Source organism: Oryctolagus cuniculus, chromosome 3 (assembly GCF_964237555.1).
Source record: "Oryctolagus cuniculus chromosome 3, mOryCun1.1, whole genome shotgun sequence".
Classification (NCBI taxonomy): domain Eukaryota; kingdom Metazoa; phylum Chordata; class Mammalia; order Lagomorpha; family Leporidae; genus Oryctolagus; species Oryctolagus cuniculus.
Window position 1 is genome coordinate 71091363 of NC_091434.1, and position 24386 is coordinate 71115748.

Consider the following 24386-nt stretch of genomic DNA (forward strand, 5'->3'; position numbering starts at 1 on the left):
ATACTACTTGGACAAAATACAAAGTGTGCTTCTAGAGATATCCAGGGGTCTACAATACCAATTTTGGCAGAATGTGTTTACACATCCAAATTGTGCTCACTTCTTCCCCATTTACTACTTTTATGATTTTCCACTTTCATTCAATTAAGTTCTCAAAATTCCTATTTAAAACTGTTGCTTACATATGGACTACAGACTCAGTCCATCAAACTAAATCCAAAAGATGAGAAACATTTACTTCTATCTGTTTCCTTGAACCACCTACTTACTACAGAGATGCTTAGAACTCACCTGATCTCTAGATTCCTTTCCCATGTCTGACTGTCTAAACTAACTGTAGTCTTCTAGGACATTACGAGATCCTTCACTAAATTAAAACAAAACAAGCTTTTCTACTTCTTATAATTGTTTTTTCCCCATAAATTGAATGTGTGTTTAACACATCACAATGCCTGAGTTTTCAGTTTTATTGCTTTTTAACAGAGTTTCATTTATAAATTGAGATACTGTTTACCCCAAAATGTTGATAATACATTTTTTACAATATGTCCTATAGTACTTAATAACACTGACCCAAATATTTCATAAAATAAAAACTCTTCTGGAACTAATAGGAATACTAGCCATAATTTCAACCAATATTAAAAACATGAATGTGTTCTTTAAATAAATGGCAATAAATAAAACAAAATTCACTGAATAAGACAAGCTATTAATAATAAACAGAAGTATATACCATATATACCTACCTAGCAACAGAGTACATAAAGAGAAAATCATTGTCTGGTGAGCCTGGGGTCTTGCTATAGTCTCTATATTTCTTCTGAGTAGTATTTTTTATGTCTTTCATCACAGATTCCATTTCTTTACTTAAGTTGGTTTCTGACTGTAAATAAAAAATGAAAATATATACATAATGTTTACATTCATTTTTTAATACTAATCTAAATTTAGAACATTTGCCATATGGGCATAATAGAAAATTTAAGTCAAAAGGTCAAACAGATTGCACCATCAACTATCTACTATAAATACAGTCAATGAACAAAAATAAAACTAATAAAAATACTTTTATAAACTGGTCTCTCATTCTAATTTTACAATGTGACTGACAACACTGTAATCTAACTATGAATTAATCATATAAATTATCTTCTTAATTTATGACTAGATAACATTAAATAATATTTTTGAACAAGGTTACCACGTTTATAAAAAATTGACTTTTGATGCCGGTACTGTGGCATAGTGAGTTAAACCACTGCCTGCAGCACCACCATCCCCTATGGGCACAGGTTTGAGTTCCAGCTGCTCCACTTCCAATCCAGCTCCCCACTAATGTGCCTGGTAAAGCAGTGGAGGATGGCCCAAGTGCTTGTGTCACTGCACCCACGTGAAAGACCTGGCAGAAGCTCCTGGCTTCAGCATGACCCAGCCCCAGCTGTTGCAGTCATCTGGAGAGTGAGCCAGATGATGGAAGACAGCCCCCCCCTTCTCTCTTTTTCTCTGTAAATCTGCCTTTCAAATAAATAAAATAAATCTTTTTTTAAAAAAAAATTACTTTCACATAAGTTCATTTTTTAAAAACATTAAGCATATTTTAAGCACTTAAAAATCAAATTTATAAATGACAACATCAAAGATTCTAAAATTAGTCTTCACTGAAGGAGTGGAATTACCAGGACTATTTCCAAATAGTTTAATGTATGAATTTCTGTTTCTAATGTCAAACACTCATAGTTTTCATAACCAAGCACAGCTGTCACTTCTCTCAGAAACAATATTATAAATCTATAATGAGTGTGAAATACTTTAATGATGTGAACCAAATTAATCCTGCTGGATGGGATAAAGAATGGAATCACTCCAAATCCCATGGGAAAGTAGAATGAGTTATGGCGAATGGTTCAATTACACAGTATTTTATCTAATATACATATATACAGTAAATACATAAATGTGTGTATGGGTATAGACATTATCTTCTTAATCCTAACACAATATAGCTAATGATGTTTTTAATGATAGATCATACTTTCTATTGCAGTGTACATACAGAGAGAGTGAAAGAGAAAATGAATGAGAATTTATTGTTTTAAAGTTTTCCAACATCTTTAAAGAACCTGACCATATCTAAGCTTATAGTAGTTCATGATCCGAAAGACATATATTAATATGTCTGATAATAACTTGTTCAATTATTTTTGTTTTTAATAAACATAAAAGAAGGAAAACCCTCTAAAAGCAATATTTCTATCAAATGTATAAAGGTTGAGAGTAGAGTAGAGAGAGAAAAATGAAAATAAAAATTGGAAAGCAGAGCTAAATTAAGCAGGATATTTCTGCCTTACACTGATGCTTACTGGGAAAGCTCCCGGCCGTCCCTGGAGTTCCTCCACCTCCTTTATGAGATCTTGTATGCTTTTGCTACTGGCACGTTGCCAAAGGTTATTTTCCACATGGCTTCCAGGATAACAAGGAAGAACACTATTAGCAAACTGCCTACAGAGCGGACACGTGAATTCTCCTTTGTCCACTGAGAAGCCCTGAAGAACCTGGTCATTCTGAAAAGATGAAATAAACACACAGATGAGTGATGTGTACTTTTACAATAAGCAATAATTACACTATCACACTTTATAATAAACTAATGAACCATATGAAAAAGGTATCTACAATATATCTCATAAAAAATAAATAAATCACTCATTTGGCTATTGAAGTTTACCAAATCACTTCTTAAATCATAGCAACTACATAACACTTGCCCTCACCAATAAACTGCTTAAGTATAGTAGTCTTCTTTCACTACCATACATTAAAATTATACAATCAACTCAAAGTGTGTATTTATGATAAAGAATAACTCAAAAAGCAAGCCTTTTCTACACCTGTTTCCATAATCTAAAGTGACTACTAGGAAAATTACCCCATTGTTCATATTCTTTGCTGTAAGACAGATTTTGAAAGTGAATTAAGCCTTAAAAAAAAAAAATATGATGCATCCTGACTGCTCTACTTCCAATCCAACGCTTGTTAATATCCTTGAAAAGCAGCAAAAGAGGGCCTAAGTTTTTGGTCACCTGCACTGACATGGGAGACGCAGATGAAACTCCTGGCTTCAGCCTGGCTCAGTCCTGACTGTGGCAGCCACTTGGGAAGTGAACTAGCAAATGGAAGACCTCTCTCTGTCTCGCCCTCTCTCTCTGTAATTCTTTCAAATAAAATAAATAAATCTTTTAAAAAGGGAAAGATCAATATAGTGAATAAACTATACTGAAGTATGGAAATCAATGAGAGAGTAATTGCAATAGTCAGAGATAAAGGTACACACAAAAATTGCAACATTGTGAATAATGAAGGCAGAATATAGTCAAATGAGACTTACAAGGCAGAATCAATAGAATTTTTGTCAGTGACTGCATGTGAGAGGTGAGGATTAGGAAGGAAAAAAGAGATGATACTGAGTCCAGAACCTGGAAATAGTAATCCATACTTTTAAGAAGCTGAACTGAGGGAGAAATAGAAAGCTTCAGCTATAAAGGAATACAAGGTCAAGGGAAGGATTTTTAGTGAAACGGATTGGAGTATCCTTATGAACCTTGAGGAAGGGACAGAAGAGGCAGCAAAACTAAAGATACAGAAGAAAAAGATATTACCTACTGATGGGTAAAGGCCTTTCTGGTGTTGGGGGGTAGGAGTAGGGGAAGGAGTACCAGAGCACAGACAGAAGTTATGCCTGAACTGGTCAAGGATTACTACCTCAAATAGTAGAAAAGGAAAGATTTTTTTGGAATGTACAGTTATTTATCAAGGAATTAAGTAAAACAAGGCAAAAAGGTAAGGAAGAATGTGTCAAGGAGACACTGTTTTCTTGGTGATACAAAAAGAGATAGAAACTGATAATAAGAAGGGATTCTAGGGTTTAGAGACATGAGCAGTAAAAGGTTTAAAATATTGGTTGAGGAGAATAAGAGAGGGAACCAATCAAAGACAGGTAAATGAATTGGTAAATAATATTTACAGCCCATGACCCTCTTCTAAGACACTGTTAAAAGAAACCACTAATTTATGGCGATAATAGTTTTATGATTTATTAGCAGGGCTAGCTTCCTGAGTCCAAAATCTAAGGAACCAGATTAAATGACTCGAAGAGTAGAATATGCATAGTAAAAGAAAATGAGGCTGACAGGAAAGGGCTGACACACTAGGAAAAATACAAAGGAGGTTTAAAAATATACTAATGAGAGGGGCTGGCACTGTGGCACAGTAGGTTAATGCTCTGCCTGTGGCACCAGCATCCCATGTGGCTGCCAGTTCTAGTTTCGGCTGCTCCTCTTCCGATCTAGCTCTCTGCTGTGGACTGGGAAAGCAGTGGAGGATAGCCCAGGTCCTTGGGCCCCTGCACCTCCGTGGGAGACCCAGAAGAGGCTCCTGGCTCCTGGCTTTGGATCAGCCCAGCTCTGGCTGTTGCGGCCATTTGGGGAGTGAACCAGCGGACAGAGGACCTTTCTCTCTGTCTCTCCCTCTCACTGTCTGTAACTCTGCCTCTCAAATAAATAAATAAATAAATAATCTTTCAAAAAATATACTAATGAGAGTGAAAGTAAGACCATTTGAGGAATAATCATGTAAGATGATATGGTAGGATGCTAAAATTTACTATCTCAGAGATACAGAAGTAAAGTCTAAACTATAGCCATGGAAATCAGTTGCTAAAGCAAAAAAAAAAAAAAAAAAAAAAAAGAAAAGAAAAATTCCTCAAATTTAAGAGAAAAAACTGAGATATACAGCTGTAAACTTAGTATCTGTAAAGATACATAAACCTTAAACATTTTTTCCAATCAACTTACCCGTAATGATTCCATGTAAGATTTATGACAATCTATATGTAATGTGTGGCCACAGGTTTGTACATAAACACCTCCTTCCCAGCCAATTGATACTGCCAAGAGACAAGAACTCTTCAGAAAAAAAAAAAAAAAAAAGATAAGATATAATTAATTTTAAATTAGTATAAACTTTGCTGAATATATCCACACAAACATCCACATTATTTTATACTGTTATACTAACATGGAGTTCATATTTTTGTAATATAAATTAACACCCTACTTGACAGCCAAAATTAAAATCAAAATTTGAACACCAGGAACCAGCATTATGGCACAGTGGGTTAAGCTACTGCCTGCAACCCTAGCATCCCATATGAACGCAGATTTGAATCCCAGCTGTACTTCCAATCCAGCTACCTGCTAGTGCACCTGGTAAGATAGCAAAGGGCCCAAGCACAGTACTTGGACCCCTGCCACCCATGTGGGAAACTCAGATGGAGCTCCAGGCTCCTGGCATTGGCCTGACTTAAACTTGGCCCTGGCCATTGTGGTTATTTGGGGTGTGAATCACCAGATAGAAGATTCTGTGTCTCTGTCTCTAACTCTGCCTTTCAAGTAAATAAATCGTTAACAAAAAGAAAACTTAGGAACAACAGAAGTTTTCCCTCACAAATATCTATATTCATAATGGAGAATAAATATAAATATTGTGAATTACACTTTCTCCACTTGATAAAATATAAGCTCATAATATTATACCACAATTTAGTGTAAATTATTTTGCTGTTTCTTTTTATCTGTTCTATAGTGTACTTAATTTCCCTGTGATATCTAACATTAACAATTTCCTTCTTGAAATGCTTGCTTTCCTCTCATTCCCATAATGCTACTATGTTCCTCCTATTCTCTCTTGACCTGCCACTTCAATATTCATTTGCCTGAAGGTTCTATTCCCAGCACTACTCTCTTCTCATTAAAACTATTCTCATTATTGATTTAATTGGTGACTGCAGCTATTCTATGCCTATAGCTCTTGCCTCAGCTGTCAACCAGATAGCTCCAGTTTAATGTACCTCAGATAACATAAAATCAATTTGTCAAAAAGCTGTCATCTTTTCCATCAATGTTTACTTTCCTCTTGATTTGAAAACTCCATAATCCATTTAAATCTCCAAGTCCAGGAAGCTGAGTCATTTTTACCTTCAAATAATATTAGAACCTAAACCATACACATTCTATCTCCTAAATAACTGATGATTTTGGGCTCTCCCTTTATTCCCACTATAACATTCAAATTTGTTTATGCTTTAAAGTAGAGAAAAAAAGATTCTTGAACAGTTTCTTAACTGATATCTCCTTAACTTCAGTTTCTTCTCTCCATGATGGATCCATTTTATATCTTTCTAAAGTAAAAATCATCATAAGAATAACCCTCAATATTTACAAGGGTTTAGAGGCCGGCGCTGTGGCGCAGTGGGTTAAAGCCCTGGCCTGAAGCACTGGCATCCCATATAGGCGCCGGTTCTAGTCCCGGCTGCCCTTCTTCTGATCCAGCTCTCTGCTGTGGCCTGGGAAAGCAGAAGATGGCCCAAGTCATTGGGCCCCTGCACCCACACGGGAGACCCGGAAGAAGCTCCTGGCTTCTGGCTTCGGATCGGTGCAGCTCCGGCCATTGTGGCCATCTGGGGAGTGACCCAGCGGATGGAATACTCTCTGTCCCGACCCCTCTCAAATAAATAAAGTAAATCTTAAAAAAAAAAAAAAAAAAAAAAAAAACACCATTTACAAGGGTTTAACATATATACAAAAAGGAAATCAAGATCCAGACTGCAGACAAAAACTACATTTCCTTTTTTTTTTTTTGGACAGGCAGAGTGGACAGTGAGAGAGAGAGACAGAGAGAAAGGTTTTCCTTTTGCCGTTGGTTCACCCTCCAATGGCTGCTGTGGCCAGCACACCACAGCCGGCGCACCGCGCTGATCCGAAGCCAGGAGCCAGGTGCCTCTCCTGGTCTCCCATGCGGGAGCAGAGCCCAAGGACTTGGGCCATCCTCCACTGCACTCCTGGGCCACAGCAGAGAGCTGGACTGGAAGAGGGGCAACCGAGACAGAACCTGGAGCCCCGACCGGGACTAGAACCTGGTGTGCTGGCGCTGCAGGCGGAGGATTAGCCTATTGAGCCACGGCGCCGGCTACACTTCCTTTTAAAACCTGTTTTAAAAGTTAATTGGCTTATCCCACTCCTTGGAATTTACCCAAAGGAGTTTAAATTGACAAACAAAAAAGCGGTCTGCACCCTAATGTTTATTGCAGCACAATTCACAATAGCCAAGACCTGGAACCAACCTAAATGCCCATCAACGGTAGACTGGATAAAGAAATTATGGGATATGTATTCTTTAGAATACTATACCGCAGTAAGAAACAACGAAATCCAGTCATTTGCAACAAAATGGAGGAATCTGGAACACATCATGCTGAGTGAAGTAAGCCAGTCCCAAAGGGACAAATACCATATGTTCTCCCTGATCGGTGACAACTGACTGAACACCAAAAAGGAAACCTCCTGAAGTGAAATGGACACTATGAGAAATGGTGACTTGATCAGCATAGCCCTGACTGTTAATGGACAACTTAATACATTATCCCTCTTAGTAGTTTTTTTGTCTGTTCTACTTAATATGACTGGTTTAATTCTGTAATTATCACACAGTTATTCTTAAGTGTTGAAAATTAACTGAAATGTGATCCCTGTTAAACATAAGAGTGGGAATAAGAGAGGGAAGAGATGTATAATTTGGGGCATGCTCGGGCTGACTTGCCCCAATTGGTAGAGTTGGAAACATACCAGGGGATTCCAGTTCAATCCCATCAAGGTGGCATGTGCCAATGCCATCTCACTAGTCCAAGTGATCAATTTCAGTTCACAATTGATCATAATGAAAGGACTAAGAGTCAAAGGGAGCACATAAACAAGTCTAGTACCTGCTAACACTAACCGATAGAATAAATAAAGGGGAGAGTGATCCAACATGGGAAGTGAGATACTCAGCAGACTCATAGAATGGCGGATGTCCTAAATAGCACTCTGGCCTCAGAATCAGCCCTAAAGAAGTGAGATACTCAGCAGACTCATAGAATGGCGGATATCCTAAATAGCACTCTGGCCTCAGAATCAGCCCTAAAGGCACTCGGATCTGGCTGAAAAGCCCATGAGAGTATTTCAGGCATGGAAAGCCAAGACACTCTGGCAAAAAGATCTCTGTGAGTGAGATCCCAGTGGAAAGAACAGGTCTTCAAAGAGGGAGGTGCCATTCTCTGAAGGGAGGAGAGAACCTCCACTTTGACTATGACCGTGTCTAAACAAGATAAGAGTCGGAGAACTCAAGGGGCTTCCATAGCCTTGGAAACTCATAACTGGTGCATAGGGAGATTACTGATGCCATAAACAGGAGTGTCAATTTGTAAAGTCAACAACAGGAGTCACTGTGCACTTACTCCTCATGTAGGATCTCTGTCCTTAACGTGCTGTGTACACTGAGGCTTAATGCTATAACGAGTACTCAAACAGTATATTTCACTTTGTGTTTCTATGGGGGTGCAAACGATTGAAATCTTTACTTAATGTACACTAAACTGATCTTCTGTAAAAAAAAAAAAAAAAAAAAGAAATTATCAATTCCCAACTTGACTCTCACTGGGATTAAACATGACAATAGGTCTGATCTGATTTCATCATCATTTAAAAAAAAAATCATCTATTATTTTTCACTTTATGTTTCTGTGTGGGAGCAAACTGTTGAAATCCTTACTTAAGGTATACTAAGCTGATCTTCTGTATATTAAGATAATCGAAAATGAATCTTGATGTGAATGGAAGGGGAGAAGGAGTGGGAAAGGGGAGGGTTGTGGGTGGGAGGGACGGTATGGGGGGGGGGAAGCCATTGTAACCCATGAGTCGTACTTTGGAAATTTATATTCATTAAATAAAAGATTAAAAAAAAAAGTTAATTGGCTTTATTTCCACTTTTTCTTACATCTTCAACTTCTCTTTCTTTGCTAATTGCTCTCTACCTATAAAAATAGGTTTTAAACTTTTCTCCTAAAATATCTTTCCTGGAATTCCCCTTTTTTGGTCTCTATCCAAATACCATTTAGGCCTGAACTTGAATTACCTTCTAAAGTATATAGTAAACAGATGGGCAAGCCAGAGAGATGTGAGGCACAGATCTAAAATGAGTGACAGTATAAGACTAAAGATTTGACAGCCATCAAATCAGTATATTCTTACACGGATAAAAAATTTAGCAAATCTTTTCATTTCATTTTTATATTGGAAATAAATTTGTAAATTATAAGATAATCATATGACTTTTTAAATTATAGTAAACAAAGTTCCAATAATAAATCAAGACCCTTGGGGCTAGCACTATGGCGCAATGGGTTAAAGTTGAGGTCTGTGGTGCCAGCATCCCATATAGGTGCCAGTTTTGAGTCCCAGCTGATCCACTTCTGGTCCAGCTCCCTGCTAGTGCACCTGGGAAAGCAGTGGAGAGTGGCCCAAGTGCTTGGGCCCGTGCACCCACGTGGGAGAAACAGAAGAAGCTCCTGGCTTCTGGCTTTGGATCAGCCTAGCTACCACCATTGCGGTCATTTGGGGAGTGAACCAGTGGATGGAAGACCTCTCTCTCTCTCTCTCTCTCTCTCTCTGTCTCTGTCTCTGTCTCTACCTCTCCCTGTAACTCTTTCAGATAATTAAAATAAATCTTTAAAAAAAAAAATCAAGACTCTTGGGGAAGGCATTTGGCCTAAGAGTTAAGATGACAGAGCACCCATATTCCACATCAGAGTACCTGGGTTTGCTACAGGCTCCATTACTGTGCTCTGCCTATGTGTGTCTCTACCTTTCAAATAAATAAATAAAGTCTTCACAAACATTTGAAAAGTTGAAAATTTTACCTAAGAGGAGCTGTCTAAAAGTTCAAAGAAATGCAGATTATGAAAAAACTGTAGATTTCAATTTTGTAAATATTTTAATTCCATTTTTTTTTATATTTTAATTCCATTTTCCACGAACTTTAAAAAGTACCCTATGGCCCAATGTTGTGGCACAACAGGACTGCTGGCATTCCATATGAATGCTGGTTCTGAGTCCCACTTGCTCTACTACCAATCAAGTTCCCACCTTCCACTGGGAAGGCAGTGGAAGTTTGGCCCAACTGCTTGGGCTCCTGCCACACACATGGGAGACCCAGATGGAGTTCCAGACAACTGGATTCAGCCTGGCCCAGCCCCAGCTATTGCAATCATCTGGGGAGTAAACCAGTGGAAGGAAGCACTCACTCATGTATGCTCTTTTTCTCTTTCAAGAAAGAAATCTTTAAAAAAAAAAAAAAAGGTTAAAAGTACTCTCGTAATACAAAATGCCTTCACATTGATTTAAAGATATGCACCAGAACAAATCAAATATTCACAGCAGGCAAGAAAGCTCCTACTGATACAAATCACAGAAAACAACATAAGGCCTGCTCATCTCCATTTTGTTTTGTAGCTACTTGAAATACAAGCAAATTTTGGTGCTAGATCATTTTAGAATGGCTGGTAGTCAGTCAATAAACTAGCAGCTCTCTTTTTCTCTGTGTTAATAATAATGATTAGCTTTCAAAACTGAAAATTGTCATTAATTAGTGTCAGATGAGTTTGCTAGAATCAAAAATGAAGGAAAACACTAATATTTTAGGGAGACTTCAACTATGTGGCTGTCTATCATTGTTCTAAGTGCTTAACATAATATTCAAAACTTCAATATTTACTAAACCTTATATAGTAGGCGGCAGTAGCTCTTTTACCAGGAGAGGAATGAAAACTTTACCAAGATAACTAAGTTGCAAGAGTAGAGCCCAAGCTCATGATCAAGGCTATCTGATTCCAAAGTACAAGTGCCTTCCCTCTACTTACATCTCCCATGTATAACATTTCCATTTTCTACAGTGAATGTACTGTCTTACATAACTGAAATTCTATATGTCAGCTTCATAAAATGCATGTATTTGGTCTAAAGAAGAATCTACACAGTTCAATCCTACAGTCAGTATCAATGCCAACATATAGCCATTCTGTTTTTCTGTTCTGGCGACAAAATTCTATCACTCTACATTTTTTGAGTATTTCAGTCAGAAATCCATAGGTATCTACAACACACTTAGCATGCACCAGCACCCAAGGGGGCTATAGAAACAAAATAAGAGAGGTTCCTAGACCTCCAGGCCATCCAGGGAATATGCCACATGTACATGAAATAACTATAAAGAAAGTACAAAAAATAGTGATGTAGGAATAAAATCTCACAATCACTAACAAAAATATAACAGAATCCAATCCATTTCAGATTTCAGATCCAAAGCCTTTTTATAAATTTTGTTTTTAAAAAAAGATTTGTTTGGGAGGTCGGTGATGTGGCACAGTGAGTTAAGCTGCCACCTGCAACACCAGCATCCCATATGAGCGCCAGGTTGAGTCCTGGCTACACGACTTCTGATACAGCTCCCTGTTAATGCACCAGAAATTGATGTGGAGACCAGATGGAGTTTCAGGCTCCTGGCTTCAGCCTGGTCCAGTCCTGGCCCTGGCTACTGCAGCCATTTAGGGAGTGAACCAGCAGATGAAAGATCTCTCTCTTGTTCTCTCTCTCTCCCTCTTACCACTCTGCTTTTCAAATAAGTAAATGATTTTTTAAGATATTTATTTGAAAAACAAAGCAACAGACACATACACAGAGAGAAAGAGAGAGAGAGAGATGAGGAAGGAAAGAGACAGAGAAAAACAAAGATCTCCCATCCACTAGTTTACTGTCCAAATGTACACAACAACCAGGATTGGATCAGGTCAATGCCAAGAGCCATGAAATCCATCCTGGTCTCCCTCATGGGTGGCAGAGGCCCAAATACTAAGGCCATCATCTGCTGCTTGCAGGAAGCTGAATCAGTAGCTGAGCAGGTGGGACTCCGAATGGCACTCTGATATGCGATGCCAGTGTCACAAGTGGTAGCTTGATCTGTTACACTATAACACTAACCCCTCAAAAAAGACTTTTTTCTAAAAAATAACTATTCTAACTACAAGAAACAGATACCCAGGGGCCAGTATTGTAGAGAAGCAGGTAAAGCTGCGACCTAAAATGCCGGCATCCCATATCAGCACCGATTCATGTCTCAGTTGCTCCACTTCTGATCCAGCTCCCTGCTAATGCACCTAGGAAAGCAGCAAAAGATGGCACAAGTGCTGGGACCTCTGCCACCCATGTGGGAGATTCAGATAAAGTTCCTGACTCCTGAGGTTTTCATTTAATAACAGATTTCTGCTTTTTTTTTTTTTTAAGATTTATTTATTTGAAAAGCAAAGTGACAGAGATGACGAGAGAGAGAGATCGATCGATCTTCCATCTAGTGTTGCCAGGGAGGTAGTGAGGAATTGAGGACACCTGAGCTTATGTGCACTCCTTAAATTCTCTTCTCACCTACAGGCAAGAACCTAAGAGCTGGTGCTGTGGCATAGTGGTAAAGCTGCCACCTGCAGCACTGGCATCCAATATTGGTGCCGATTCAAGTCCCAGCTGCTCCTCTTCTGATCCAGCTCTACTGACGGCCTGGGAAAGCAGAAGATGGCCCAGGTACTTGGGCCCCTGCACCCAAATGGGAGACCTGGAAGAAGGTCCTGGCTGCTGGCTTTGGATCAGCTCCAGCCATTGCAACCATTTCAGGAGTGCACAATTGGATGAACATCTGTCTCTCCCTCTCTCCCTCTCTGTAGCTCTGCCTTTCAAATTAATAAAATGAATCTTAAACCTAGCATAAGCTTAGCCTGAGATTGTCTCCCAGACAACATATCTAGTGGTTCACTCCCCAGCTGGCTCTAACAGCCAGGTCTGGGCCAGGCTGAAGCCATGAGCAAGGACCTCCCACATGGGTGCAGGGGCCCAAGTAATTGGGCTATCTTCTCCTGCTTTGCTGGCCCTATAGCACAACATTGGACTGGAAGCAGAGCAGCTGGGATTCCAACTGGATAGCTAATAGGGCTTATGGGATACCAGCATCACAAGAAGCAGTTTGACCCATTGGTGCCACAATGCTAGCTCCATGATTTCCATTTCTTTACTATATACACATATGTACTTTTCTAATAAACTTCCAGATTTGAAATCAGAATGATGTTTTGGTAAAAGAAAAGCAAAATAAAACTCTGACGGGAAACAACCATCAATTTTGCAGACAAAAATACTATTCAATAAAAAGAATACTTACATCCTTAAAATAACGCTGTAATAATGAAAGCCTCACATCATGAACGGCTGCACATGTATCCCAAGGGTAAATCTGTTCCTCTTCTGTAATCGGCAACTTTTTTGGCTCCACATTGTCACGACATTGCCCCAAAACTACATTAACAGAGATAAAAGCATCCATAATTAACTAACCCAAAGACCTGATTCACCATGAGAAGCTGAGTTATTTTCCACAGCTATCCTATTTTTCCACGATCACAATATCTTTAAAGACTGGCATTTCAGTTTTCTTCTGTGGAGCAAATAAAACTTCAAATATGCCAATATTTATCTTTAAAAATAACACTAAAATGTACGATGGATGGATGCATGGATGGTTTCCTAAATATGTGCACTGAAAAAGCTTAGAAGCTATGACTTCCCAGTATCAGCCAACTTCATTTCTAAATATACCAGTTATCACTGAAAGAAGAATCTCTGGAGAAACAGCTGAGAACAGGGTTGGGGGGAAAAAGGCAATGTGAGCTTAGAATTGTATGTGACAAAAAAATTATGCAGGGTTCAAACAATAAGGCAGCAGCTTCCTAAGGACCTGGAGGAGTTCTGATTGGACAAATGCAAAAACTTGAGTACTGAAAATAAGAACAATGGTAACAGATAATACATTCACCAATTCAAGTAAGGACAGAGTCTCAATCAACAAATTACCTATCACTTTAAACAAGTGATCAAACTTACCTGACATCACTAAAAAAAGGAAAAACAAATTTTGCAAGACTCCATGGAAAGGCATTTTATATGTAACACCCTTATCAAAGATATTCAACTTGGAGCCAATGCTGTGGCTTAGTGGGTAAAGCTACTCCAGCAGTGCCCATATGGGAGCCAGTTCAAGTCCCAGCTGCTCCTCTTCCGATCCAGCTCTCTGCTATGGCCTGGGAAAGCAGTAGAAGATGGCCCAAGTCCTTGGGCCCCTGCACCTGTGTGGGAGACCTGGAAGAAGCTCCTGGCTTCAGATTTGCACAGCTCCAGCCATTGCAGCCATTTGAGGAGTGAATCAGCAGAAGCAGGAATGCCTCTCTCTCTCTCTGACTTCAATAAATAAATAAATAGATAGATAGATAGATCTTTTTTAAAAAAAAGTTATCCAACTTGCATCTAATAATAAAGAAACTACCACACAAATTCATACTCTGAAACATTCTATCTTGAAAGGGCTAGAAAGGGGACAGTGCTGTGGTGTAGCAGGTAAAGCTGCCACCTGCAGTGCCAGCATCCCATAAGGGTGCCGGTTCCGGTCCTGGCTGCTCCACTTCCCATCCAGCTCTCTGCTATAGCCTGGGAAAGCAGTAGAAAATGGCCCAAGTGCTTGGGCCCCTGCACACGTGTGGGAGACCCAGAAGAAGCTCCTGGCTCCTGACTTCTTCGGATTGGTGCAGCTCCGGCCACTGTGGCCAATAGGGGAGTGAACCAGCGGATGGAAGACCTTTCTCTCTCTGCCTCTCCTTCTCTCTCTATGTAACTCTTTTAAAATAAATCTTTGAAAAGAAAAGGGCTAGAGACACTGTTTTAAATTAAAGGAAACCAACAAGACAACAAAAAGCAACACGTGATTTTTGATTGGATCCTGAATCAAGAAAAGAAATATCACCTATAAAAAATATTACTGAATCTTGGCCGGCGCCGTGGCTCACTAGACTAATCCTCCGCCTTGTGGCGCTGGCACACCGGGTTCTAGTCCCGGTCAGGGCGCCGGATTCTGTCCTGGTTGCCCCTCTTCCAGGCCAGCTCTCTGCTGTGGCCAGGGAGTGCAGTGGAGGATGGCCCAAGTGCTTGGGCCCTGCACCCCATGGGAGACCAGGATAAACACCTGGCTCCTGCCATCGGATCAGTGCGGTGCGCCGGCCACAGCGCGCCGGCCGGGGCGGCCATTGGAGGGTGAACCAACGGCAAAAGGAAGACCTTTCTCTCTGTCTCGCTCTCTCTCACTGTCCACTCTGCCTGTCAAAAAAAAAAAAAAAATTACTGAATTTCACCACAAATGGTAAGTGAGGTGAGGTGAGTGATATGTTAATTAGCTTGACTTACTCATTCCAAATGCTTACATTTATCAAAAACACACTGTAGGGGCTGGCACTGTGGTGTAGCAGGTAAAGCCACTGCCTGCAGTGCTGGCATCCCATATGGCACAGGTTCAAGACCCAGCTGCTCCATTTCCAATCCAGCTCTCTGCTATGGCCTGATACAGCAGTAGAAGATAGCTCGAGTGCTCCGACCCCTGCACCTTAATGGGAGACCCTGAAGAAGCTCCTGGCTCCTGGCTTCGGATTGGCTCAGCTCTGGCCATTGCAGCCATCTGGAGAGTGAACCAGCAGATGGAAGATCTCTGTATCTTTCTCTGTCTCTGCCTTTCAAATCAATAAATTAAAAAAATACATTGTAGCCAGTACATAATAATTATCATTTGTTGACTAAATAAGTAACACAAAAATATTATTGGGAGAATTTGAAAATTGATTAGATGTTGTTAACAGTAAATTTGGGGGAAATGATAATGATACTTGTTATTATGTAAAAGAATATCCTTGGGGACAGCATTGTGCTAGAGATGGTTAGTTCCTGCATGTAGGACACCACCACCCATAATGAAGTGTAGTTTGAGTCCCAGCTGTTCTGCTTCCAATACAGTTTCCTGCTAATGCACATAAGTAAACAGCAAATAATGGCCCATGTACTTGAACTACTACCACACATGTGGGAAACCCTGATGAAGTTCTTGGCTCTTGGCTTCAGCTCAACCCTGGCTGTTACAGGTGTTTGGGAGTGAACAAGCAAATAGAAGATGGATCTCTCTCCCTCCCTCTGCCATCTTCCCTCCCTCCATTCGTTCTTCTGTCACTCTGCAAATATTTATTTTAACAAAAGAATATCTTTGTTCTTAGGTGATACCTTCTGAAGAATTTAGAGATAAAATGTTATGATTTCTACAGTTTTTTTCCAGGAAGTAGTGTGGAAATGTGTGTGCACACACACGCACAGATGAGAACACAAAAGAAAATCAAATGTAGCGATATGCTAATAATTGGCCAGTGTAGGTAGAAGGCACAACTTGCCTACAGACATAAAACTCAAATGAAAAGTTGGCAAATGAGTTATATGGCAAAAGGGAAATAGCCTAATGCTAAGATTTTATCAAGGTAAAACATCAAAGCACAAAAAATATAGGGGGGGGGGGTGGGAGTAATACTATGTATTACTGTAGGACTCAATAAGCATGGGAAGCTCTGCTCTCAGGGAAGTGAGTATCACACATGTTGCTGTGGACCCCAGGTTTTAGAGGGATTTATAGCAGCAGCAGTAACAGAAGCAGGTGGATGTCAGCAGCTAAAATGAAAATACAATTATCAGCTAAAATATAATTATCATGATGTATAATCCTCTTATCCTCTTACTATGCTCCTGGATTCAGTTTGCTGGGATTTTGTTGAGGACTTTTACATCCATATTCATAGGGATAATGGCCTATCTTTTTACGCTTGCAATGTCTTTATTTGGCTTTGTTATCATGGTAATGGTAGACTCACAGAATGAGTTAGGCAATGATCTTGCCTCTATTTTTTTAATAATGAGTTTCAGAAGAACTGGTGCTAATTCTTTAAATGACTGACAGAATTCAACAGCGAGGCCATCTGGTCCTACATTTTTCTTTGTTAAGAGGTTTTTTTTTTTAATTATTATTACTGATTTAATTGTTACAATTATGTTCAAGATTTCTATTTCTTCTTGAAGCAGTTTTGATATTCTAGGAAATCATTTATTCTATCCAGGTCATCTAATTTTTTGACACAAATTTATTTACAGTATTCTCTTATAAGCCTTTACATTTCTGTAAGTTCTATAGTAACATTCCAACTCTCAGTTCTGACTTCAGTTATTTGCATTCCTTTTTTTCTTGGTCAGTCTAGCCATTTTTGTTAATATTTTCTTTTTTTAATTTATTTACTTGAAAGTCAGAGTTACACAGAGAGAGAAGGAGAGGCAGAGAGAGAGAGAGGTCTTCCATCCGCTGGTTCACTCTACAGATGGCCGCAACAGCTCCGAACCCAGGAGCCAGGAGCTTCTTCTGGGTCTTCCACGTTGGGGCAGGGGCCCAAGGACTTGGGCCATCTTCTACTGCTATCCCAGGCCATAACAGAGAGCTGGATCGGAAGTGGAGCAGCCGGGACTCAAACCGGCACCATTATGGGATGCCGGCAATGCAGGCTGCAGCTTTACCCACTACACCACAGCGCCGGCCTCTGATATTTTCAAAGAAGCAGCTTTCGGCTTGGTTGATTCTATTTCATTATCGTTGCTCTGATACTTACTTCTTTCCTTCTCTGACCTTTAGGCTGAGCTTGCTCTTTTCTTCTAGTTCCTTAAAATTTAAAGTGAGGTTACTGATTTGTGATTAAAAAAAAAAAAAAAAAAAAAAAAGCACACACATACATCTGTAACTTTCCCTGATTTTGCAACATCCTCTTGGATTTGGTGTGCTGTATTTTCATTTTCACTTCTCTCAAACTATTGCTTGATTTCATGTGCTATTTATTCTTCTATTCACTAGTCATTTAAGAGTATGTTGTTTCACTTCTGTTGATAACTGATTTTTTTAGTTTTCCATCTATTATTCTAGTTTCATTCTATTGTCATAGAAGATTCTTTGGCTGATTTCAATCTTTTCAAATTTACTGAGATTTGTTTTGTGACCTAACAAATGATCTATCTTGGAGAATGCTCCCTGTGCAATTGAGAAAAACATATTCTACCATCGTCAAGTAAAGAATTCCATATAAGTCTATTAGGTCTAGTTGTTTTTATACTGTTGCTCAAGAGCTGTTTCCTTTTTGGTCTTATCGCTAGTTGTTCTACACACTGAAGTCTTCAACTATTACTGTAGAACTATCCATTTCTCCTTCAATTCTGTCATTTTTGCTCTATTGTTTGGTGTACATATGCTTGTAACTGTTTTATCTTTATGATACATTGATCCATTTATCAACATATAATGTCCTTTCTCTCTTGTAACAATCTTTAATTTAACATTTATCTTGTCTCATAGGAGTACAATTACCCCAGCTCTCTTTTAGTTACTGTTAGCATGGAGTATTGTCCCAATCTTTCATTTATAACCAATTTAGTTTTTCAAACCAAAGTGCATATCTTGTAGACAGCATTTAGGTTGGATCACTGTTTTTATCCATTCGGGCAATCTCTGCCTTTTACTTGAACGATCAGTGCATTTACATTTCAAGTAATTACTAAGGAAGGACTTAATTCTGTCATTTTGTTATTTGTTTTCAATATGTTTCTTAACTTGTCCATTGTTGCCTTCTTTTATAATTAAGAGAATTTTCTACTATACCCTATTGGTTCCTATCTCACTTATTTGTGTGTTTTTTCATTGCTGCTGTTTAAGAGTTTTCTATAATGGGTTACCATGGGATTATACTTTGTAACAATCAAGTCTGAATTAATATCCACTTAATCTTAATAATACACAAAAATTTTACTCCACATAGTTCCATCCTGTCCTTCATGTTTTTACCTGAATGCCTGAACTTTTTAATAAACAAAAATGAATGGAATGGATATTTGGTTTAAAAACATAGGGGTAGGCAATTAAAACAGCTGTGAAGATGTCACTTGGGATGCCATCTTCCATATTGGAATGTCTGCGTTCAATTTCCAGTTCTGTTCCTGATTCCAACTTACTGCTAATGCAAACCCTGCAGGGCAGCAGGTGACAGCTAAATTACGTGGGTCCCTGCCACCCACGTAGGTGACCCACTTCAAGTTTCCAGCTCCTGGAGCTTTGGTCTGTCCCAGCTCTGACTGTCACAGGCATTTGGGGAATGAATCAGCAGATGGGACTTTTTTTTTGTCTTTTCTGCCTCTATGCATTCCAAACAAAATAAATAAAAGTTAAAAAATATAAATCATTAATTCTTTCTAGATTTAGTCTTTTAACATATGCATTTTTTTATTAAATTTGTTTTTCAAGAGACAGAGATGGTTTGGTTACTCTGAGGTACAACTGTACAGGAATGGTGGGATATACGTATTGTATGCATCCCAACCAGTATCAACCCTAGGCCAAATGCTCAACCCTACATATAAATTTAAAGTACTATGAAGAATTTAAGTTTGGATTTTCTGAGGGATTAGAAGGATTGTGGGGAATAGTGGAATGGAAAGATTATATAATATATTTTTCTCCCATGGAAAACTGAAGCTCACCAAATCAGGAATATTTATAACAGGCATCCTGCATAATAGTGATACACATACAAATCAATACCTTGAAATGTACAAATAACCACTATGAAGTCTCTTAGGTTAAGCAGAATTTTTAAGTGGTTAATCAAAAGTCTGTAGTTAAGTACAAGTCAGAAAATGTTAAAATAAGGGAAGAAAGCATGAGACTTCTTTTCAATGAACAGTTACAAAAACAGACCAAAACGAAATCAGTGGACACTAAAAATATCTAGAGCAATAAGCACAGCTAGCATCCAGATTTTCCAGGTTTCAGTCTCTAAATACCATTTCCCACTAAAAGAAATTAATGCTTCTTAGAGAAATAGTCCATTTCAGGGCAGAAAATGTGTAAGATAAATTTAGTATACCTTGCCATACCAGAAAATGCTATTACACTAGATTTGTGCAAAAGGACTCAGGAGACAACTTGAGGAAGCTCCTTGAGCGAAGGTAGAAGAGTGTGAGCATCAGCAAGAAATCAAATGGAACAAAACAGTTTATAATGATAAACAAAAGTATTAAATACTTATCTGTAGAAAATACTAAGGCCCCACTACTTCAATATCTGAGCACTAGTAAATAAACAGAAAGCATACAACATGTGTCCTGCCTTTCCTGTACAACTGCATCTCAGAGTAACCAAAAATAATTGGTAAGGTAAAATTTGTTTAAAGAAATATTTTAGTCAATAAACAAAGAAAATCTTAAAGAGATTTACAATGAAATGATAAAATGATGAATCTATAATCACCATCATTTCTAACATAACAAATAGAGAAAACAGAAGGAACAGAGGGACTTGTTAAACATCATGGGAATGCATGGAGAAAAATCCAAACTACTCTTCAATGATCCAATTTCTTCAAAAACTAAATTGCGTGGGAGGAAGGGATAGAGGGGACCAGGAGACAACAGAACATATTAAAATGCCAAAAAGTGACCTTACAATTATAAATTAAGCAAAACAAATAAACAAATAATAGGAGGATTCTGAGCACTGACTAGATACATGATTACATTGAGGAATTAACGTATTTGAGAGAGACTGTGGCTACAATAAAAGAACACCGTTCTTTTTTAACAGAAACACTGAAATACTTGCAGATAAAATTATAATATATTTGGAATCTGCTTCAAAATAATTCTATGGTGAGGAAACAAATGAAATAAGATTAGCCCTAAATGAATCATTTGAAAATAAACAGGACATTGAGGTTCATTTTACTAGTCTCTTCACATCAGGACAAGATTAATTAAAATTTTCCATATTCAAATCTAAAAAGAAAAAAGAGAATAAATAAATCAAAATAAAGAAGTCAAGTATTTAACAAGTAAAGTGAGTAAGGGAAGGAAAGTGTCAACGGGTGGCTAAGGCTCAGAAGGAAAGGAAGGCAACAGCTGGAAATTTCACCTGCTATAGTTTCCAATTAACATCAGTCTTAAGAGATAATGCTTTTAAAAGAAAACTATTGTTTATTTGAAAGGGAAGGAAGGAGTAGGGGAGGAGGAAGGGGAGAGAGAGAACTCCTGTCTGCAATAGCCAAGACTGGGCCTGGTCAAAGCAGTAGCCAGGAAGGAGCCCACCCAGATCTCCCAAGTGAGTAGCCAGGACCAAAGCACTTGAGTCATCCCTTGTTGCTTCCTAGAGTGTGCATAAGGAAGAAGCTGGAATTGGGAGAAGATCTGGAACTTGAAACCAGACACTCTGATATGGGATGCCAGCCAAGTGGTATCATAACTGCTATGTCAAATGCCTGACCCTAGTGTTAATGTTTTTTAATGTTACTTTCTTATTCTTCTCCTTGTATCTCTAGAAGATAAGGCAGCTATAACACAGCATACTTATCTAACATTAACTGGTTTAGCTAGGGTACAAAACTATTTAAAAGGGATTAAATTAAGAAACAATCAACAAAACTTTAAAAACATAAAATAGTAGATACAAGTTTAAAACAACAAGAATATAAGCTTCATTAGGGCAAGGATTTTGTTTTGCTTTGTTTCTTATTAAAACAGTACATGCTTCCTAGGTGTTCAATAAATATTTGTGGGATAAACTAAAGAAGAGAAGAAAATATTAAGTTGATGACTATAAAGTATTTGGTGAAGAAGTTATGGAAAGTCAAGTGTCAATAATCTAACAAACTGTTTTCCTAAGAGTACTTACTACAAAAGAGAAGTAGCTGTAAAAGTAGTCAACCTTCCCAACACACTTCCTGTTTAGTAGCCATTGCTGATCTTGACAACTGTCCCCAATGTCCCACCCAGTCTGGGTTTCCTGGATCAATTTCATTTTCAGTCAAGGAGAGAAACAAAACAGACTAATTTGCCAAGCACCATAATCATATTAGATTCTTTTTTCTCATATTACTTAGTCAATACAATAATCTTCTGAAGTCAATACTGTTTCTATACTCATCAATCAAACAATATCTGAACTCAGGAAAGTTCCCAATATTTAATTCTTTCCATTTTATCATACTAGTTTATGGATTAAATATCCTAGAAAACAATTCTCTGAATAGATATGTAAGAATTTTATTTTCTCTTTGCTTCACATAACTCTGTTGGGAAAAGATTTAGTTCACTGGGACTAAAGTGGGTAGGAGTGATCACTACCTCAAAATACTTCAGTATGGGAGAGGATAAAAGCATTTGGACAAATCTGTGAAATCTTAAAAATCTTTTATTAAACTACCAATTGCCAAATATACCAATCCACGGGCTGTTTCAAGAATTACTGCTTCCAATAGAAATAAAGACAGCACTGCCTCAATCTGCTTTGTGTAATCAAAATATTTAAACTGGGAGCTTAACAAGCTTCCAAATTTTAGAACAATTGAATTACTAAGAAAGCTGAACTCCATTACTGGCCACCTATCACTGGTGATACCCCAATATAGCTTTCTTCAAACACTCATGTCCACAAAAATGACATAAAACCAGATCGAGAATCTTGGACCTAAATATAACAAATCAAAGTTGTAGTTTTCACTTAATAAACATAATTGTTAGCACATACTTTGGCTCTAAAGTGTTCCCATCAAAAATTTCCTCTAGCTTTACCTGAGGATGCTTGTAACAGTACAACCAATCCTGTAGGCCGGTCTTCAGAGGAAGGGCCGCTCTGTCCACAAATAACACAGTCATACACTGCCTCAGAAACTTGGGGCTCTGCTGCGGTGATCTCCATAGGAATATCATTCTCGGGAGAATCTAAGGGAAAGAAGTTACATCTCTTAATCCCTAAACTGAAACATCTCTCTTCAATGAAAATAGGTGTGGGGAGAGAGTTTAAATAATTTTTAGCTTCAATACCAATAAAGTTATACAGTAATAAAACAATGGAAAAAAAATTACCTTGCTTAAATAAAATGTTTACTCAAAAAAAGACAAAAACTGCAAAGAGCTGACATAATGAAAGACTAAATAATATATAGTTAAATATACTTTTGATGTTATATTAGTCATATATAAAGTTGATTTAGGGGATGGCACTGTGGTGCAGCAGGTTAACACCCTGGCCTGAAGCGCGGGCATCCCATATGGGCGCCTGTTCTAGTCCCGGCTGCTCCTCTTCCAATCCAGCTCTCTGCTATGGCCTAGGAAAGCAGTAGAAGATGGCCCAAGTCCTTGGGCCTCTGCACCCACAAGGGAGACCTGGAAGAAACTCCTGGATTCTCGCTTCTGATTGGCGTAGCTCCAGCCGTTGCGGCCATCTGGGGAGTGAACCAGCAGATGGAAGACCTCTCTCTTTCTCTGTCTCTACCTCTCTCTGTAACTCTGTCTTTCAAATAAATCAAATAAATATTTTTTTAAAAAAAGTTGATTTAAAGAAAACAGAACCAGAAACATTTGTGTCAAAAAAGAAGAAAAAATCTTAATATTCTAATGAAAGAAGAGGGAAGCTGTTTCTTACAACTTGCTTTGGTCCCTAAGAGAGGAAATTGGCAGCAAACATGGTAGTTCTTGAAATAAATGGCAATGTTTTTGACAAGATCAAAAGGGAAAAAAAGTTCTAGCTTCCTTGTTCCTAATTCTAGTGATTACATTTCAGAAATGTCAGTCATCAACATGCATTTATCTAGGGAAATCTAAATATAATAATGTTTTATATTGATAAAGCATAACTTATAAAAATGACAGTAAGTCTTTGGTGAGATAATGCTGACATACTAAGTTTGCAGATAAAGATACTTAAATTCATGAAGACAAGTGATGCTGCCTGTGGTAGCAAAGAACTGAATAGAGGACTTTGTGAAGACTTGGGAAGCAGAAGTGTTCTATATTTTAAAAATGGAGGAATATATAAATAAATACATAAAAATACACATCAAAAATAGAAAGATGTTAAGTTTAGACATTCTAATAATTCACACAAAGAAACATATATTTGTTATTTATTAAAAGTGACTGAGAGGAAAAGGGGCAAGTACTTAATACAGAACTTTGGAAAATGCCTAATATTAATAGAAATAAAAGAAGCCAATAAAGAAATTTAAGAAAAAACAATCAACAATACATAAACAGAATCAGAACTAGAAAGTACAATGTCTATGAAAATAAGATTAATGGGTCAAAGTAAAAAGATTTCAAAGGAAAGTAATAGAAGTTATTGAGATGAGACATGAGATGACTTTGGATTTTATAGAGCAAATGGTAAAGAAAAGAGGGGAGGTGTCTGCTCTCAAGTTCAAAGGAAAACAAATACCTGACATAAAGTATAATGAGATAACTCAGTCTCATAGTGAGTGCCAATTCTACAGTGACAGAGTTCTAAGGTATAAAAATAATAAACAAATAATACATTTTTCAGGAACAGTAATTTTTATTTGAATTCTGACTTTAATAACTTCAGACACTGGTGTCAGGGTTTATTTTCCTTCAAAAGATTAGAAAGATCATGGCCTATTTGAAAAACAGGAAAGTCACTGCTTTTATATCCCATAATAAAATATTATTCATCATATATGA

General features: G+C 38.1%; 1 protein-coding gene across 1 annotated transcript in view; it reads right to left on the reverse strand.

Annotated features, from left to right (window-relative positions):
• UBR3 (ubiquitin protein ligase E3 component n-recognin 3) overlaps window positions 1-24386 on the reverse strand; it is a 221622-nt gene that overhangs the window by 63264 nt on the left and 133972 nt on the right. Inside the window, exons 25-29 of the mRNA XM_051849447.2 lie at window positions 22479-22628; window positions 13135-13268; window positions 4854-4964; window positions 2364-2564; window positions 750-886 (exon numbers count right to left, since the gene is read on the reverse strand). Coding sequence (XP_051705407.1) covers window positions 750-886; window positions 2364-2564; window positions 4854-4964; window positions 13135-13268; window positions 22479-22628 — 733 coding nt within the window. The remainder of the gene's footprint in view (window positions 1-749; window positions 887-2363; window positions 2565-4853; window positions 4965-13134; window positions 13269-22478; window positions 22629-24386) is intronic.